Source organism: Triticum urartu, chromosome 2A (assembly GCF_056163025.1).
Source record: "Triticum urartu cultivar PI428250 chromosome 2A, HENAU_Tu73, whole genome shotgun sequence".
NCBI classification, from domain to species: domain Eukaryota; kingdom Viridiplantae; phylum Streptophyta; class Magnoliopsida; order Poales; family Poaceae; genus Triticum; species Triticum urartu.
Genome location: NC_141874.1, coordinates 485496725 through 485517867, shown reverse-complemented (window position 1 = coordinate 485517867; position 21143 = coordinate 485496725). Strand labels below are relative to the sequence as shown.

The window sequence follows — 21143 nt, the reverse complement described above, 5'->3', positions numbered from 1 at the left end:
GGTTCAGCACACTGAGCGGTGCATTAAGGACATAAGCCTTCTATGAAGCAAATGAGGACTATCCTCAGTTTACGGACCTAGTCTGCATAATTGCTACTATCAACTTTCAACTAAATTTTTTCTATAGGAACATATCTAAACAGTAGAACTGAAGCGCGAGCTACGACATAATTTGCGAAGACCTTTTGACTATGTTCAGGATAATTTAGTTCATCTTATGAACTCCCACTCAGATAGACATCCCTCTAGTCATCTAAGTGATTACATGATCCGAGTCAACTAGGCCGTGTCCGATCATCACGTGAGACGGACTAGTCAACATCGGTGAACATCTTCATGTTGATCGTATCTACCATACGACTCATGCTCGACCTTTCGGTCTCTTGTGTTCCGAGGCCATGTCTGTACATGCTAGGCTCGTCAAGTTAACCTAAGTGTTTCGCATGTGTTCCGAGGCCATGTCTATACATGCTAGGCTCGTCAACACCCGTTGTATTCGAACGTAAGAATCTATACACCCGATCATCACGTGGGGCTTCGAAACGACGAACTTTCACAACGGTGCACAGTTAGGGGGAACACTTTCTTGAAATTTTAATGAGGGATCATCTTATTTACTACCGTCGTTCTACGCAAATAAGATGTATAAACATGATAAACATCACATGCAATCAAATAGTGACATGATATGGCCAATATCACTTTGCTCCTTTTGATCTCCATCTTCGGGGCTCCATGATCATCATCATCACCGACATGACACCATGATCTCCATCATCATGATCTCCATCATCGTGTCTTCATGAAGTTGTCTCGCCAACTATTACTTCTACTACTACAGCTAACGATTAGCAATAAAGTAAAGTAATTACATGACGTTTATGTTGACACGCAGGTCATAAATAAATTAAGACAACTCCTATGGCTCCTGCTGGTTGTCATACTCATCGACATGCAAGTCGTGATTCCTATTACAAGAACATGATCATCTCATACATCACATATATCATTCATCACATCCTTTGGCCATATCACATCACATAGCATACCCTGCAAAAACAAGTTAGACGTCCTCTAATTGTTGTTTGCATGTTTTACGTGGCTGCTATGGGTTTCTAGCAAGAACGTTTCTTACCTACGCAAAAACCACAACGTGATATGCCAATTGCTATTTACCCTTCATAAGGACCCTTTTCATCGAATCCGTTCCGACTAAAGTGGGAGAGACAGACACCCGCCAGCCACCTTATGCAACTAGTGCATGTCAATCGGTGGAACCGGTCTCACGTAAGCGTACGTGTAAGGTTGGTCCGGGCCGCTTCATCCCACGATGACGTCGAAACAAGATTGGACTAGTAACGGTAAGCATATTGAACAAAATCAATGCCCACAACTACTTTGTGTTCTACTCGTACATAGAATCTACGCAATAGACCTAGCTCATGATGCCACTGTTGGGGAACGTAGCAATAATTCAAAATTTTCCTACGTGTCACCAAGATCAATCTATGGAGTCATCTAGCAACGAGGGAGGAGTGGATCTACATACCCTTGTAGATCGCGCGCGGAAGCGTTCAAGGGAACGGGGTTGATGGAGTCGTACTCGTCGTGATCCAAATCACCGATGATCCTAGCGCCGAACAGACGGCACCTCCGCGTTCAACACACGCACGGAGCAGCGACGTCTCCTCCTTCTTGATCCAGCAAGGGGGAAGGAGAGGTTGATGGAGATCCAGCAGCACGACGGCGTGGTGGTGGAAGTAGCGGGATTCCAACAGGGCTTCACCAAGCGCTGCGAGAGACGAGGAGAAAGAGAGGTAGGGCTGCACCAACGGGGAGAGGAACTCGTGTGTCTTGGGCAGCCCAAACCTCAACTATATATAGGGGAAGGGGAGGGGCTGCGCCCCCACCTAGGGTTCCCTCCCTAGGGGTGGCGCCAGCCCCGTAGATCCCATCTAGGGGCGGCCAAGGGGATGGGAGAGGGGGAGGCGCACCAGGGTGGGCCTTAGGGCCCATCTGACCTAGGGTTTGCCCCCTTCCCCACTCCCTTGCACCTTGGGCCTTGGTGGGGGGGCGCACCAGCCCACCTGGGGCTGGTCCCCTCCCACAATTGGCCCATGCAGCCCTCCGGGGCTGGTGGACCCACTTGGTGGACACCCGGGACCCTCCCGGTGGTCCCGGTACGTTACCGATAAAACCCGAAACTTTTCCGGTGACCAAAACAGGACTTCCCATATATAAATCTTTACCTCCGGACCATTCCGGAACTCTTCTTGACGTCCGGGATCTCATCCAGGACTCCGAACAACATTCGGTAACCACATACAAACTTCCTTTATAACCCTAGCGTCATCGAACCTTAAGTGTGTAGACCCTACGGGTTCGGGAACCATGCAGACATGACCGTGACGTTCTCCGATCAATAACCAACAGCGGGATCTGGATACCCATGTTGGTTCCTACATGTTCCACGATGATCTCATCGGATGAACCACGATGTCGAGGATTTGATCAATCCCGTATACAATTCCCTTTGTCTAGCGGTACGATACTTGCCCGAGATTCGATCGTCGGTATCCCGATACCTTGTTCAATCTCGTTACTGGCAAGTCTCTTTACTCGTTCCGCAACACATCATCCCGTGATCAACTCCTTGATCACATTGTGCACATTATGATGATGTCCTACCGAGTGGGCCCAGAGATACCTCTCCGTCACACGGAGTGACAAATGCCAGTCTTGATTCGTGCCAACCCAACAGACACTTTCGGAGATACCCGTAGTGCACCTTTATAGTCACCCAGTTACGTTGTGATGTTTGGCACACCCAAAGTATTCCTACGGTATCCGGGATTCGCACAATCTCATGGTCTAAGGAAATGATACTTGACATTAGAAAAGCTTTAGCAAACGAACTACACGATCTATGTGCTAGGCTTAGGATTGGGTCTTGTCCATCACATCATTCTCCTAATGATGTGATCCCGTTATCAACGACATCCAATGTCCATGGTCAGGAAACCGTAACCATCTATTGATCAACGAGCTAGTCAACTAGAGGCTTACTAGGGACATGGTGTTGTCTATGTATCCACACATGTATCTGAGTTTCCTATCAATACAATTCCAGCATGGATAATAAACGATTATCATGAACAAGGAAATATAATAATAACCAATTTATTATTGCCTCTAGGGCATATTTCCAACAGAGGCTTACTAGGGACACGATGTTTTGTCTATGTATCCACACATGTATCGAGTTTCCGGTTAATACAATTCTAGCATGAATAATAAACATTTATCATGATATAAGGAAATATAAAATAACAACTTTATTATTGCATCTAGGGCATATTTCCTTTCAGGATCTACTTGCATACGACATACTCAAAACTCCAAGGCTATTAGACCTTTAATAAATAGAGACAGGGAGACCTGGCGCTGATACCAATTGTTAGGACCGATAGTATATCGACCTGAGGGGGTGAATGGGAGATTCAAAAATTCTGGCGAATGTTTTGCACCGAACCCAAACACAGCAGCGAAATTAATGTATGATAGAAAAGAACTTAATCAAACAAAATATTGAGGATCATTTCCATCGAGATAGCGAGCAATAATAGATCAAGTATAGGCTACCAAGGGTTTGACAATAACAATGGTAATGCAATATGCAATCAGATACAATAACATGAGAGAGCACAAGGTATGAACTACCAGGGAAACATGCGAGGCATAACTAGGATGAGGTGAAAGAAGGATGGCACGGGGACAACACTCCAGATATAACAAGTGCAAATGGAAATGATGTACTGAACAGATTACATTGAATGATGAGAATGCATCAGGATAAGCAACGGAAGAGAACGACAGAAATGATATAATCGAAAGATATGCAATAAGCATAAACAGATAAGATAAACTATCAACACAGAGCACAAAAGCAAACTGCTGAATGAAATGAAGTAAAGTAGATTGAACCAATGGTGCTCGATGGCAACAGGAAGATTTCGTAGACTAGTTCACCCTTCTGCCAAAGGACTAAGTCTGGTTGGAGGACTTGTGACTTAACACAGAAGATAAACTCTCTTCACCCTATTCTCCTTCAACTCGGAGCTGATCAAACTCCAGTTGATTTCACTCGTGGTAGATACTTGTCGACGATCTACAAACCTTCGGTCGACCTTCGCGGACCACAATCACTCTTGGCTGCGGAAGATCTTGCTCGGTGAAGACAACAACTCTTCAACACTCAAGCCGACACCTATCCATCTAGAGAGTGTGCAGCTCTCAAGAGTAATAGGTACAAGAACTCTAACTCGGAAATACCATGATGCTCAACCACGGTCTAAGTTTGGGCTCTTGATTTTTATCTCGGTGGATCTTGAACGCAAATCACTCGGAGAGGGGATGCTCAGTCAATCTTCTTAGAAATCTGAAGCGGAGTAGCCAACGGACAATGTTGGAGCAGGGTGGCTATTTATAGCCGCAACCTTCCCTGAAGGGAAATAACCAAATTGGACATGTGGAGCAGCCAATTGCCCAATGACATGAGTCCAATGGTCGGAAATGAGCACAACGATAACATTACTTGCGGGGCAAGTAATGCTAACTCCTCAGTTCAAAAGATATCTCCTACAGCACGAAGAACAGCGTCTACTGCTGCCAGCTAATCATTAGAAGCATAAAGAGATTTCTCTTAGTCTCACATAGGTTTTCGGCTAAGCATGATAGCGGATCTAAGCTTCGAGAAATCATACCCCTCTTAATAGTATGGAGGTCCTAAGGCTCAATTGAATGAAATAAGAAGAACAAAATGAATACTACGTCTTCACTTTGTCTTCTACTTCCAACCGCTGCAGTCAATTTTCTTCGGACAACAGCTCCAAACCAGTTGCTTTACTTCAGCAATAAACCTTCGAGGGGTTAACTCCTTCATGTCAATCTTCTCACCAACTTGTCTTCAAAAGATGTAGCTGATACGTCTCCAACGTATCTATAATTTTTTTATTGTTCCATGTTGTTATATTATCTTTCTTGGATGTTTTACAATCATTTTATATCATTTTTTGGTACTAACCTATTCACATAGTTCCCAGTGCCAGTTGTTGTTTTCTGTTTGTTTTTTACATCGCAGGAAATCAATACCAAACGGAGTCCAAATGCAACGGAACTTTTTGCAGAATTTTTATGGACCAGAAGACACCCAATGGGCCGGAGAAGCACCTTGGGGTGCCCCAAGGGGGGAACAACCCACCAGGGCGCGCCGGGGCCCCCAGGCACGCCCAGGTGGGTTGTGCACACCACGGTGGCCTCCAGCACCGCCTCTTTGCTCTATAAATACCCCAATATTCCAGAAACCCTAGGGGAGTCGACGAAAATCAATTCCATCCGCCGCAAGTTCCAGAACCACCAGATCCAATCTAGACACCATCAACGGAGGGGTTCATCATCCTCATTGGTGCCTCTCCGATGATGCGTGAGTAGTTCATTGTAGACGTATGGGTCCGTAGTTAGTAGTTAGATGCCTTCCTCTCTCTCTCTCTTTTGAGTCTCAATACAATGGTCTCTTGGAGATCTATTTGATGTAACTCTTTTTGCGGTGTGTTTGTTGGGATCCTATGAACTTTGAGTTTATGATCAGATCTATGTTTTTATCCATGAAAGTTATTTGAGTCTTTTGATCTCTTATATGCAGGATTACTTATAGCCTCCTATTTATTCTCCGATATTTGGATTTTGTTTGGCTAACTTGATCTATTTATCTTGCAATGGGAAGAGGTGCTTTGTGATGGGCTTGATCTTATGGTGCTTGATCCCAGTGACAGAAGGGAAACCGACACGTATGTATCGTTGCTATTAAGGATAAGAAGATGGGGTCTATTTCTACATAAATAGATCTTGTCTACATCATCTCATCGTTCATATTGCATTATCCCGTTTCTCCATGAGCTTAATGCACTAGATGCATGCTGAATAGTGGTCGATGTATGGAGTAATAGTAGTAGATGCAGGCAGGAGTCGGTCAACTAATCTTGGACGTGATGCCAATATAATGATCATTGCCCGATATCGTCATGATTATTTGAAGTTTTATCAATTTTCCAACATTAATTTGTTTACCCACCGCATGCTATTTTTCTCAAGAGAAGCCACTAGTGAAATCTACGGCCCCCGGGTCTCTTCTTTATTATATTTGCCTTCACCGTCTATTTTTATTTGCTTTTATTTTCAGATCTATACTATCCAAAAATACAAAAATACCTTGCTGAATTTGATTTGCTTTTATTTGCATCTATCAACCTATCACAATTTTTATCCCGTCTATTTGCCAATTTCTGGCGCCGTTACCCGAAAGGATTGACAACCCCTTTAATACACCGGGTTGCGAGTATTTGTTATATGTGTGCAGGTGTCGTTCACGTAGTGTTGCGTGGTTCTCTTACTGGTTTGATAACCTTGGTCTCATCACTGAGGGAAATACCTACCGTCGTTGTGCTACATCATCCCTTTCTCTTTGGGGAAATACCGACGTAGTTCCTGCAGACATCAAAAGGAATTTCTGGCACCGTTGCTGGGGAGACATCAACAACATCTACCAGGTTCCTACTCACAAATCTCATCTCCTTAAAATTTACATTATTTGTCGTTTGCCTCTCGTTTTCCTCTCCCCCACTTCACAAAAATTTGCCGTTTTATTCGCCCTCTTTTTTGTTCGCCATTTTCTCGTCGGATCTGTTTTTCTGTGCAATCTTGTCGACCTTTTTTTCGTTATGGATAGTTCTTCCTCTATTGTGTGCACTGCCGAGAACGAGGTTCTTAACTTTAAACAAAGGGGAGGAGAGAATTTAAAATATGCTTGGTATAGGATTTGCAATGCTCATAATAGATCTATCTGTAAGCAATCTACCATTGTTCTTCTGCGTTTTTTATGTGGGCATCACAACTTGGTATAGATTCGTTCTTGATACAATTACCGGTGGAAATTTCTCGATATGTCCCTCTCTTGATGCTTTTAATGCTATGGGAAATTTAGTGGCTTCACCGCCACTTATGATTAATGAAACAACTTTGACTCTCGAGCATGTTATGGAAATACTAGATGCTATTGAAAAGAAAATGCTTACTGAAGAACATTTTTAAAGCTTGGATAAAAAGATGCATAATTTTGCTACTAAATTTGGGTCAAAAGCGGGAGAAGTTTTTAAGTTGTTGAAATAAAAGGGGGCCGTGATTCATGAAAGAATTGAAGAAAGCCCCTCTCGGATCGATAAATTGGAAGAAATCTGTAGTGATCTATGCACGGCTTTTGCTTCTGCTAAAACTATTGAAAAACTCCCGTAAAGATTGGCAAGATTACTCAAGTTACTAAGAACAAGGGTGCAAATTCTAGTAATAACAGTAAAGAAGATCTTAAAATGATTAGTATTCACCCGGATTTGGTTGAAGTTATAAGAGATCCTTTGTGCAAGAATGAATTCCTTAAACTTGTTCCTAGGAGTATTGTCATTGAAAATTTGTATGCTAAATCCTTGAAGAATTCTAAGTGTTTAATTGAAGAGTTGGGAACTAAAGATGATAATACTTAGATCCTTCGCATTATGCCTAGCTAGGGGCGCAAAACGATAGCGCTTGTTGGGAGGCAACCAAATGAATAATTTTTTTTGTCTTTTGCTTTATGTTTTTGAGTGTTTGCACAATTATGCTACTGTTATGATTGTCTTTTTTGTGCTTTAATTAGTTTTTGTGCCATGTAAAGCCTTTAGAATCATGTTGGGTGATAGTTGATTTGATCTTGCCGAAAAACAGAAACTTTTGCGCTCACGAAAATAATTTTCATTCTTAACAGAAGCGTGATAAAATAGTGATTGTTTTTGCAGAAGATTAATATACAAATTTCTCACATTGTCCTAAGTTTTCAGAATTTTTGGAGTTACATAAGTATTCTAAATATTCAGATTGCTACAGACTGTTATGTTTTTGACAGATTCTGTTTTCTTTGCGTTGTGTGCTTGTTTTGATGATTCTGTATTTTTTTGAAGAGTTTTTGCCATAAAAAAATTGGAATAGAGTAGATATAATGCAAAAATAAAATATGAATGTGTTTGAAATAGTACTTATAGTAGTGATTTGCTTTCTTATACTAACGAATCTCATGAAGGTTTTGTTGAGTTTTATGTGATTGAAGTTTTCAAGTTTTGGGTGATATTACGATGGATGAGTGAATAAGGATTAGCAAAAGGCTAATCTTAGGGATGCCCATGGCACCCCAAGATAATATTCAAGAAGTATCATGCAACTAAGCTTGGGGATGCCCCCGAGTGGCATCCCCTCTTTCTTCTAACAACCATCGGTGTTTTACTTGGAACTATATTTTTATTCGTCACATATTATGTGTTTTGCTTGGAGCGTCTTGTATGATATGAGTCTTTACTTGTTTTATGTTTTATTTTAAGTCATGAATCCTTGCTGGACACACCTATTTGAGAGAGCCAAAATTATGCTATGATTTGTTAGAATTGCTCACTATGCTTCACTTAAATTTTTATGAGCTATGGAATTGTTCTAGTGCTTCACTTATATCTTTTTGAGCAAGGTGTGCGTTAGTATTTTTGAAGAAATGCTCTCATGCTTCACTTAGATTTATTTGAGAGTTAGTAATTTTTTAAATAAAATCTCTCTTGCTTCACTTAAATTACTTTGAGAGAAACAAATATGATCCTCATGTTCTTCACTTATAATTGTTTGAACTTATTAAAAGCAACATATGAAACTAGTCCCAAAGTGATAAATATCCAAGGAGGATATAATAAAAAAATTATGAAGATCATTGGGCAAAATAAACTTGATTCTTTGTAATAGTTTTGAGATATGATGATATGATATGTGAGTCATGTTGATGAGTAATTATGCTTTAGTAAGAATATTGGTGTTAAGGTTTGTGATTCCCTATGCAATCACGAAAGTCAATAGTTATGCAATGAAATTACATCCTACTTGTGGTGCATTATTTGGTGTTAATTATGCTTAATGCTCGCTTATGAGATTTTTCGTTTCTTGGTTGGATTCTTCTCAATCTTTTGCTAGCCTTCATTTGCACTAAGTATGATCACTACTTGTGCATCCAAAATCCTTTAAACCAGTTTTGCCACATGAGTCCACTATACCTACCTATGTGCAGTATTATTTTGCCGTTCTAAGCAAATTTGTATGTGCCATCTCTAATTTTCAAAATAAATTTCTCTTTTTGTGTGCTCGTACCGCTCATGAAACGGTAGGGGGAGGCTAATATATTTCCATGCTAGATATGTTATTCTCAAGATGAGTGTTTATTCAGTTGTCATTGCACGAGAGTAAGGCAAAGGTATTAGGGATGCCGAGTCCCAAAATGAAAAATGAATTTACTTTATGTTGTCAAATAATAAATTCCTTGGAAAGTGTTTGTATGGAAGGCACCCGTGGATACGGTTAGCCATGGAAAGTGAAAGTATGGTTGAAAAAGGAATAAACTTTATTTTTTGTTTGGGGATCGCCTATGATATATCTAGCATGGAAAGTATTGGGAACTACTCGATCGTTTTCGTTGATAGGAAAAGCATGCCTCCCAAAATGTTTTATCTTTATCTTTTTCACTTTGAGCTCTGGCACCTCAACAAATCCCTACTTCCCTCTGCGAAGAGCCTTTCTTTTACTTTATGCAATTTTTTTTTGAGTTTCTCTGATAAAGCACCAACTAAGAGGCACTATGATTGTACTTGAGTATTGGGTGTAGCTAATATGTGAGTTGTTTCATGAATGGATCAATGACTGAGCATAATGGGCTAGGGATAACTTGCTTTAGTTTTGATATTTTGAAAGACATGGTTGCTTATTGATATGCTTGAGTATTAAAATCATCATGTCAAAACTAGACTATTGCTTTGAGCCATATAAAAGTCTAAATGTCCATGCTACAAAGAAAAGAATATGTGATGAACATATTAGGCAGCATTCCACATCAAAAATTCTGTTTTTGTCATTTACCTACTCGAGGACGAGTGGGAATTAAGCTTGAGGATGTTGATACGTCTCCAATGTATCTATAATTTTTTATTGTCTCATGCTATTATATAACCATTCTTGGATGTTTTACAATCATTTTATATCATTTTTCCTACTAATCTATTGACATAGTGCCCAGTGCCAGTTGCTATTTTCTACTTGTTTTTTACATCATAGGAAATCAATACCAAACGGAGTCCAAATGCAACGAAACTTTTGTGGAATTTTTATGGACCAGAAGACACCCAATGGGTCGAAGATGCACCTGAGGGTGCCCCGAGGGGGGCACCACCCACCAGGCGCGCCCAGGTGGGTTTTGCCCACCTCGGTGGCCTCCCGCACCGCCTCTTTGCTCTATAAATACCCCAATATTCTAGAAACCCTAGGGGAGTCGACGAAAATCAATTCCAGCCGCCACAAGTTCTAGAACCACCAGATCCAATCTAGACACCATCACGGAGGGGTTCATCATCCTCGTTGGGGCCTCTCCAATGATGCGTGAGTAGTTCATTGTAGACCTACGGGTCCGTAGTTAGTAGCTAGATGGATTCCTCTCTCTCTCTCTCTTTTGATTCTCAATACAATGGTCTCTTTGAGATCTATTTGATGTAACTCTTTTTGTGGTGTGTTTGTTGGGATCCGATGAACTTTGAGTTTATGATCAGATCTATATTTTTATCCATGAAAGTTATTTGAGTATTTTGATCTCTTACATGCATGATTTCTTATAGCCTCCTATTTCTTCTTTGATATTTGGGTTTTGTTTAGCCAACTTGATCTATTTATCTTGCAATGGGAAGAGGTGCTTTGTGATGGGTTCGATCTTACGGTGCTTGATCCCATGACAGAAGGGGAACCGACATGTGTGTATCGTTGATATTAAGGATAACAAGATGTGGTCTATTTCTACATAAATAGATCTTGTCTACATCATGTCATCATTCTTATTGCATTACTCTGTTTCTCCATGAACTTAATACACTAGATGCATGCTGGATAGCGGTCGATGTGTGGAGTAATAGTAGTAGATGCAGGCAGGAGTCGGTCAACTAATCTTGGGCATGATGCCTGTATAATGATCATTTATTGGATATTGTCATGATTTTTTGAAGTTTTATCAATTGCCCAACAGTAATTTGTTTACCCACCATATGCTATTTTTCTCGAGAGAAGCCACTCGTGAAATCTACGCCCCCCGGGTCTCTTCTTTATTATATTTGCCTTCGTGATCTATTTTTATTTGCTTTTATTTTCAGATCTATATTATCCAAAAACCAAAAAATACCCCGCGGAATTTTATTTGCTTTTATTTGCATCTACCAATCTATCATAATTTGTAGACCGTCGACTTACCGATTTCTGGCGCCGTCACCCGAAAGGGATTGACTTCCCCTTTAATACGTGGGGTTGTGAGTATTTGTTATTTGTGTGCAGGTGTCGTTCATGTAGTGTTGCGTGGTTCTCCTACTGGTTCGATAACCTTGATCTCATCACTGAGGGGAATACCTACCGTCGTTGCGCTGCATCATCCCTTCCTCTTTGGGGAAATACCGACGTAGTTCAAGGAGAAATCAGTAGCTCATCCTTTTCCGCAACGCAGATATTCTTCGGTGAAGTTCCTCAAACTTGACATCGAAGGCAGCATTATCGTTGGTTCTGCATGGACTATTTCTCTTTGTATGCACTAGCAAACAAATCAGACCATGCCTATTTCTGTCAACAATCTCCAAAATATAAGAGGGCAAATATTTACCAACAGACTCGATGAAGAACGCGTCAAGTACGCAGCCAAGGACGCGTAGACAAGCTATGAGATGTACATGTAGATCTTTAACATGAGGAAGTGCCTTCGGCCTGCCCCACGATAGGGATCGCGCTATAGAGCACTGGTGGTAGCATCATAAGAAGTAGATGATTAGATGGTCGTTTCTCCTAGTTTAGAATGCATGTAACTATTTATTGAGGCGTGTGCAAATGTTTTGTATAGTCACTTATGTAATTGGATGTTTAATTTTGGTTATATGTGTTGTTCTTCTGTAGAAAGAGCAAATCACATCGCACACGGACTAAACTAGGCAACCCGTCGGTGATCATTTCATCAATCGGTGACAATTGTATACCAGCAAGCGTTTGCCAACAACAGTCGCGGAAATCATCTATGTTGTTATCGGTCTTCCACACATTTCCAATCACTGACTTGTTTACCGTGTATCACACACATGTTGTTAAGTTGAACAGTTTCTATTGTTTGGCTCGTCGCGAAAAGGTCATCTGAGTGAACTGTATGTCGTCTATTGCACACACCTTGACCTGGTTGACCATTTCTGTTGTGTTGAGCAGTCGCAAACAGTTCATCCAAGTGAACTTTATGTGGTATGTCGCACACACCTTGATTTGACTGACCGTTTCTGTTGTTCTGAACCATCGCAAACAGTTCATATGGATCAATTGTATGCCGTGTATTGCACACGCAGCTCTAATCTGAATCATGATTAATGTCTCCGCCATCACACATAGTTCGTCTTATAGGTGATAGCTTTATTAAGATACCATTTGCGATTCATGCATCGCACACAATTTTGTCGAAGGGTCTCTGATTCATTTGTCGCGTTAGCAGCATCCTACAGTAGTGAGATAACATATGGTGGGTAAACAAATTACTGCTTGGCAATTGATAGAAAAGTGCATAGTTATGATGTATCCATGGTAATGATCATGTATATAAGCATCATGTACCTTACAAGTAGGCCGACTCCTGTCTGCATCTACTAGTATTACTCCACCAACCGACCGCTATCCAACATGCAATTATTGTATTAAGTCCATGACAAAGAGAGTAGTGCCTAAAGCAAGATGGCATGATGTAAACAAGGTAAACCCAAGCAATAATTAAACCCAGTCATTTTACCCTTAATGGCAACAATAGAATACGTGCCTCGTTACCCTTCCGTCACTTGGTGAGGACACCGCAAGATTGAACCAATTACAAAACATCTCTCCCACTAATGATAAATCAGTCTAGTTGGTCAAACCAAACTGATAGATCAAAGAGAAATACAAATCTATAACAATCATGCATAATAAAGTTCAAAAAAGACTTGATTGCTTTCAATGAATAATCTGATCGTAAACCCACAATTCATCAGATCCCAATAAATACACCGCAAAAGAAGATTACATCGGATAGAACTCCAAGAGGATCGAGGAGAACATTGTATTAAAGATTAAAGAGAGAGAAGAAGCCATCTACTAGGTATGGACCCGTAGGTCTGTGGTGAACTACTCACGCATCATCGGACGACGGTAAGGGTGATGTAGAACAGAAGCTTGCGGCGTCGAAAAAATGTTTCGGGTGGCTTTCTGTGAGTTTGAAAATATATTTGAATATATAGAGGTAGAATTAGGTCAAACGGAGTTGTGTGGGACCCACGAGCTCAGGGGGCGTTCCCTAGCCCCCCACCCCCAGGGCGCACCCTGTGAGTTCGTGGCTCTCCCGTAGGTCTCCTGGCCTCCTGCTGAACCTTCTAGGGTCCCTTCTAGTCTAGAAAAAAATCACCATAAAGGGAGAAGAGTGATCAATCGGGACAGGGTTTCCAGATCACGGCTACTGCAGAAGGACTAATTTCGTCTGAATCTAACTTTCTTGGATGATACTCCCTCTGTCCTAAAATTCTTGTCTTAAATTTGTCTAGATACGGATGTATCTAATACTAAAACGTGACTTGATACATCAGTATTTAAACAAATTTAAGACAAGAATTTTGGGACGGGGGGAGTACATGGTTTCGTCACCATTTTCGCATGCGAAAACCATTGTTTTTACGCATTGCGGTGGGTGGGTGGAGGCACATGATGACTACTTCAAGCTCAGTAGGGATTGTTGCGGCCAACTATCTTTCTGTGCTAAGCAGAAATGCATGGTTGCTCTAAGAATACTTACACCTGGTACAATCATAGAAGCCGTTGGTGAGATGGTAGAATGGGGGAGAGCACATGCCTGAAGACTACTATCAAGTTTGTCCACATCATGGTGCAGGTGTTTGCAACAGAGTATCTGAGAGAACCAAATGTGCAAAACACAGAAAAGTTGTTGACTATTGGAGAGGCCAGAGGGTTTCCATGAATGCTCGGATCAATTGATTGCATGCAAATGAAAGAACTGCCCCAAAGATTTTGCGAGAAATGTGTCAAGGTCACACCAAAGATGGTTATCATCATGCTAGAAGCAGTGGCGTCACATGACTTATGAATTTGCCATGCTTTCTTTGGAATGTCGGGTTCTCATAATGACATCAACGTGTTTTAACGATCTCCGATGTTCAGGAGGCTTTGTAATAGGGAATCGGCCCCGTGCAACTACACCGTCAACAATCGTGACTACAACATGGGATACTACCTTGCGGATGGCATCTATCCTTAGTGGACGGTGTTTGTGAAGACCATATCCAAACCACTGGGCAAGAAACAAAGCAACTTTGAAGTAATGCAGGAAGCAGGTAGGAAGGATGTGGAGAGGGTATTCAGAGGGGAAAACTTTGTTTTTGCCACTCTAGCTTTGGACCACTTTGCTTATACCACTCTAGAATTTGACATTCACTTTTGCCACTCCCAATTTTTGACAATACATCACAAATGCCATTCAGTGGCAAAAGCAATAACTTTTCATTTCACTTTTGCCACTCTTAGATTTTGACAATGTATCACAGTTGCCACTCTAAAATTATTGCTTTTGCCACGGAATAGCAATTGTGATGTATTGTCAAAAACTAAGAGTGACAAAAGTGAAATGTCAAATTCTGAAGTGGCATAAGCAAAGTGATCAAAAACTAGAGTGGCAAAAACAAAGTTTTCCCTATTCATAGTGCTTCAAACTCGATAGGTATTGCTGGTTGTGGCCTTGTATTATGAATAGGGAAAACTTTGTGTGCGAGGCCCCTCTATGGAGGGAGTATGTGCGAGGCCCCATCTTTAAATGGAGGGAGTATGTGCAAGGCCCCTCCCAATGCTCCACCTTGTACAGGTGCCAAGCCTTTCACGTAGGCAAAAAATTTGATGTGGCGAGTTATTTAAAAAGAGAGAGATGAGTGTGGTGACCCCAGGAAGAAACGATGCTAAGCGCGTGAACCTAGGCAAAACATTTAAAGAAAGGAAGTCCACCAATACATGAAGAGCTTTAAGTGCTAAATCATTAAATGAAACAAGCTTAGCAACCATAAGGCTGCTTGTAATGGGTAGTATCATATCTTAGGCTGCCCGTAATGGGAGTATCATGGGTAGTATCATGCATACCAACTAAGCAAGTTTGATGAGGTGGCATAGAATTAAATGAAGAAAGAGAGGCTTGAGTATCATATCATGATACCGTATCATATTAAATGATGTGCTACTTTGTGTCATGCATGACAATAAATATAGTCCTCTATGATACCAACTTATGATATTGTGCATTAGGGATGTAGTATCATAGACTAGTATCATATGCATGATACTAGTATATGATACTCTCCATTACAACCAGCCTTAGTATCATGCACATGATACTAAGGTATGATACTACCTCTGTAATGCACAGTATCATATATTAGTATCATAGGTAACCTTATTTATTGCCATGCATGACACATACTAGCATAACATTTAATATGATACAGTATCATGGTATGATACTCAACACTCTCTTTCTTCATTTAATCCTATGTCACCTCAGCAAAATAGTCTAGTTGGCATGCATGATACTAGCCATGATATTACCATTACGACCAGCCTAAGCTAAGCACCTATGCATTGAGAAGTATAGTTGCTAAACTATTTAATGTGTTTAGCACCTTATCTAAGGGCTTGTTTGGTTTCAATAAGTCACCTGACTTATAAGTTAAGTTAGGTGACTTAAAACCAATGACTTATAAGTCACGTCCGTTTGGTTGTCACCTGACTTATAAGTCACCTGATCATACATTTTCACCTTATTTTTTATATAAAAGTGGTGGGACCCATGCAAAAGGGGGTGACTTATAAGTTTTAAATTAGGGTGGAGCAACTTATGACTTATAAGTTGGGATGACTTATAAGTTGGGCGTGTTTGGCAAAATAAGTCATTGTTTCCTCATTTCAATTTATAAATTGATGACTTATTTGAAACCAGGGCCTAAAGCACTCATGCATTGACAGCAGCATGATGAGTCTGCGTGGGAGAGAGGAAGGGCTTTGAATATGCCTGGCCGGTGGCCCACGAGACAGGAAATGTATTCCCTACGCGTAGCAGTGTCAACCGTTGCACAGCTAGCTGGCACCGTGCATGGCATGGCATGGCATGCTATTCCGTGGACTGTTCCCGCCTTCATTATCGGTAGAGAGGACCCAGGGACCACGACGACGGGCCAAGGATGCATGCATGGCATTGGCAATGGCAATGGCAATACACTGCGTGTGTGGGCCGGACCGACCGGTGCCTTGTCTCGTGCAGTCCTGGAGTTAGCGCAATGCAATGCACAGAGAGCCGCCTCGATCCACCTCTCTCTGCTCTCTCAATCAAGAAGAAAACGATGGGTGTGGTGGGGTCAGAACGCTGTGCGCGATCAACTGGTACAGTACTGCTTGCTTAATTTGTGCGTCCGTGTATATAGCAAGCTCTGGTCCACCACAGCCATTGCTGTGTCCTGTGCGCCTCTGTAGGCTGGCTGTAGCAAACGAATCATACCAGTACGTGATGATGGATAGCTGCTGCTGCCTCCCCATCGCATCCGATCCCTATTCGCGCAGTAGTACTCGTCGCTTTGGGTTTTTCTTTTCTTTTTTGACAATAAAAGAAAACCCTATTCGCATAGTGATGGAGCACGTACGTACGCGCCCCAAAACTGAGCCATTAATTGGACTTGTCAACCCACTATGCATGCAAAGACACAGAGAGAGCTACTGCTGGCCGCTGCTGGCCAGCTAGACGCTGTGCGGTGGATCGGTGCGTCATACGCATGCATGTGATGAGCATGTGTGACCGACTGCGCCAACTGTGCACGGCACCGGGGGAGCGGCCCGAGAGCCGTACACGTACCAGCGGCGCGTGTGGCGTCGGCATGGGCGTCGTGAAAACCATCATGATCATTTCGGCTTGCTGGTTCGCCGGGGTACGGCGAGGCCCGACCCATGCATGCATGCATGCATCCACGATGCACAGGCTACCCAGTACCGCACCATTTGCGTCAACTGTGCACGTAATCTCCATCGCTCACTGATTGATGTGGATCCATACGGACGGTCGGGTAGGCACGCAGGAGTAGCTTAGCTCTGGGCTTTCCGAGGCCATGAGAGCCATTCCCAGCATTGTACTCGAGCTACACAGTGCTCTTCCAAGGACCGATGGTGCTGCGTTATGGGCGAGATCGCGACCGCTCGGGGGACCCCGCAAACGTACTCCTACTGCGACCACGTAACAGGATTGCAGTTAATAGTTATTGAGTCGAGCAGCTAGCACTGATCAAGCTAGCTACTACTAGCGTGCAGTTAACAAAGGACGTGCACTATCATTAACTCTGGCAACTACGTACGCAATGACTATGGCTGTGGGGGCAGTGGGTTTTTACTTGATGCGGTAACAACCGCGCATGCATGCATGCATACCATGTCTTGCGAGTAATGGCGTCCTGCATCTGCATGGTGCCCGCGCGGCGGTGCTGCTAGTCCTACGTATGTACGTAGGGCCGGTGCCCGGCCGATGCAGTGTGCCTGGCCGGCGCGGCGGTGGGCAGATCGCAGATGGTACAGCAGCGCTGCCTCTCGTCACGCTATTCCCGTTGGGATGTTGTTAATGCGTGCGGTGCGGACACGGCCGCTCGCAGCAGCGGTGGCAGGTGCATTGGCCTGGTGTTCCTTGCGTGGTGGGTGTGGTTGCAGTGCAGGCAAGGCATGCATGCGTGCCTGGTCCAGCCGGCCGGCCCGCCCTGGCCGGTCAGACTCAGGCCGTGCCAACGAGGACGGACCGACGGGGCTGGTCGGTACGAGCGCGAGCCTTCAAGGCCTGGGAGCAAGGACGGCAAACGGACTGCACCACCACACGCGAGATGGACGGATAGATGAGACGTAATTGTGGCCAGGCCACCGGCTGGGGTCTGGATTCATGCATGGCATGGGTCCGGGATTAATTACCGGTGGCCGTGATTCGCGCATCTAACTGCGGTTTGGTTCGGTGTAGATCCGGTTGTGGGGGAGCATCACGGTCACGCACTTGACGTTTCGGGGAGTGTATTCAAACCTGTGACCGACGAGACGAGGCGTGAATAATAACGCGGCCCGGCATTCAATGGCACGCCACTAGTACGACGGTAGGTTGTGTATGGGTGGGGGCGTCTGCACCTTAATTCTCGCATCTCCGTGGCCTGTGCCGTTGAAACTCATCCGCATCCCATCTAAAAATACTCAACATTTATTCGGCGCCTACGCGAGTCCACTTCTGAGTAGTAGAGCTGAATTGATAAACATTTCTTTCAGGTGAGCGGTTATAAATTCCAGTTTATTTTCGAAAAATCCAGTTGAAATTTAGGTGAATAACACGTCCCCGTGCCTGCTTAGACGAACCACACAAACCCACGTTATATTGTACTAGTAGTAGAGTGTAAATTACTGTCGGCTTTAATAAAAAAATTACAGTCCTAGTATTTTTTTCGGTACTGTACTTACGTGTATTGTAGAGTAGTACCAAATTACTGTAGCTACTAATAAATACATGTAGGCGTATCGTAAATTGCAGAAGCAGCGTAGCCATCGGAAAACGAGGGGGAAACGAAGGAAAACGTCAAAGCACCGAGAGCAGGGAGTGGCCCACCTTTATTATCATGATGATGCAACCCCCATCTCCGCCCGGACCACCACCGTCCTCCTCCGCATCTCACATCACTCTCCACGACGAATCAATGCCCACAGCAGGCAGGCAACAAAAAACGGGGCAGGAAAAAGAGAGCAGGAAAGAGGAAAAGCATTCCACACCGTAAACGATAGGCATTATTAAAGGCAGGCTCGGAAAAGATAGGGAGGGAGATATGGCATCCGTCCAACCCATCCGCTTTGGCTGCTGCCTCCCTCCCTCCCTTCCCCGTCAAAATAAACAAGAGCCAGACAGCTTTTGTCCCCTTGCAGGCGAGGCGCCCCACACACCCAACCCAACCCAACCCAACGTGTCTTCCCCGCACCCACGCCGTATATATAACCGCCCCCCGACTCCACGCCTCTCCCCCCTCCATCTCTCTTTCCATCCATCGCAACTCCCCAGCCGTTTCCGCTCCCCCACCCAACTCCTCACGCATCGCCGTCGTCCTTTGCGTCGGACACCTTGCCTTCTCCGCCTCGCCCTCTCCCAGACAAGATAGTACATAGCGGTGCTGGTGTGGCCGCAATGGCTGTCCAGGCGCGGTTCCTCTCCCACGCCTTCCCCCACGACCTCAACGCCTACAGGTCCATGGACGCCGCGGCGCCGGGTGCCTCCCATCTCCTGGACGAGCACGCCGGGTGCGCCCCCGCGGTGGCGTGTATTGGGAACAACACTGTGCTGAGCGATCTCCCGCGAAGCGAGCTCACATGCAACGACAACTACGGCTTCGTGCCCAGGAAGCGGGCGCGCATGGCCGGGGACGAGCCGGCGGGGCTCGCGGACCTGGCACGGCAGCGCTTGGTTCTGCAGCAGGCGGCGGCGATGCACGGGCTCATGCTGCCTTGCGATGCGCAGAGCAGGGCGGTCGGCTCCGGCGCCGCGTCCACTAGCGGGAGGATGGCCAATGCTGCCGGCCTCAACACGCTGCTCTACAACCAGGGCGTGGAGATGGACGCGCTCATACGGCTCGAGGTATGCCCCTGCGCCTCGTTTTCTTCGCGTTCATAATCGGGTTGTCAACTCGATTGATCGAACGGTATCTCACTTCCTTGTCTATGTTTGTGGTGCAGACGGAGAGAATTCGTGCGGGGCTTGAGGAGGCGCGCCGGCGGCACGCGAGGGCGGTCCTGGCTACTGTGGAGCGCGCTGCGGCGGGGCGGCTTCAGGCCGTAGAGGCTGAACTGGAGCGCGCGCGCTACCGCAACGGCGAACTGGAGGAGAGGCTCCGCCAGATGACCGCGGAGGGCCAGGCGTGGCTCGGCGTTGCCAAGAGCCACGAGGCCGTTGCCGCCGGCCTCCGCGCCACCCTGGACCAGCTTCTGCAGCCCCCGTGCGCCGTCGCCGGTGCTGCCGAGGGCGATGCCGACGACGCGCAGTCCTGCTGCTTCGAGACCCCAGCGGGCGACAACGCCGATGACGCGGCGTCCAAGGCGGTCGCGGCGGCTCCGTCGTGCAAGGCCTGCGGCCAGGGGGACGCCTGCGTTCTGCTGCTCCCGTGCCGGCACCTGTCCCTGTGCGGTGCGTGCGAGCCCGCCGTGGACACCTGCCCCGTGTGCGGGGCCACCAAGAACGCCTCGCTCCACGTCCTCCTTTCCTGACCATCCAACTCCAGGCCATGCGGCCTGTTGGGCCGACGGTGGGCGTACGTCGCGCGGCCGAGCTCGTCGTGGGTGTCGTGTTCTGCAATATTTGTTTTTGTTTCTGCTGCATGTGGGCTTCAGCAGTGTTGCACAACCGTCACGTGATCAGGCCATGCGCCTCCAAATGTTGGAATTTGCATGTAGATCCTAGGCTAGTTTTTTTATTTATAGGTAGGTAGCCTGTTAATGTGCTGAACTAATCTTAGTATGTGGGTGGCTAAATTTCCCGAGTTAAAAGTTGTTTCGTCCTGGGGAAAAAAATGTACACACCAGTATTGGCACCAAAACCGTGTTGTTTCCGTGCGATTGCTCCATGCGTGTGTAAAGATGCTGCATGATGGCAATGTTTTACTATCGCGCTTGCTCCTGTCAAAAAAGATGCTATGCTATGCTTGAGTATACTCGCCGGATCGTAGTAGTTCTACTTGAGCATCATCATGAATATTTTTGTGCCGGTCGATCTTGACCAGTCTAAGGCCCTGTATGGGTTCATAAGTCTAGGACTTTTTTCAGTCCCAATTAAAAATCTCTAGTCTCTAAAAAGTCCCTTCTTATTCCTATTTGTTTCAAGAGACTAAAAAGACCCTGGTTTTTTTAGAGGT

The 21143-nt window shown here is 44.7% G+C and overlaps 1 protein-coding gene across 1 annotated transcript; it reads left to right on the top strand.

Annotated features, from left to right (window-relative positions):
- Positions 1-19251: 19251 nt before the first annotated feature.
- Positions 19252-20897, top strand: LOC125529890 (putative BOI-related E3 ubiquitin-protein ligase 3). Its single transcript, XM_048694309.2, has 2 exons — positions 19252-19873; positions 19972-20897. Exons 1-2 carry the CDS (start codon positions 19427-19429, stop codon positions 20497-20499), a joined length of 975 nt encoding a protein of 324 aa, XP_048550266.1. The 5' UTR covers positions 19252-19426; the 3' UTR covers positions 20500-20897.
- Positions 20898-21143: the final 246 nt, after the last annotated feature.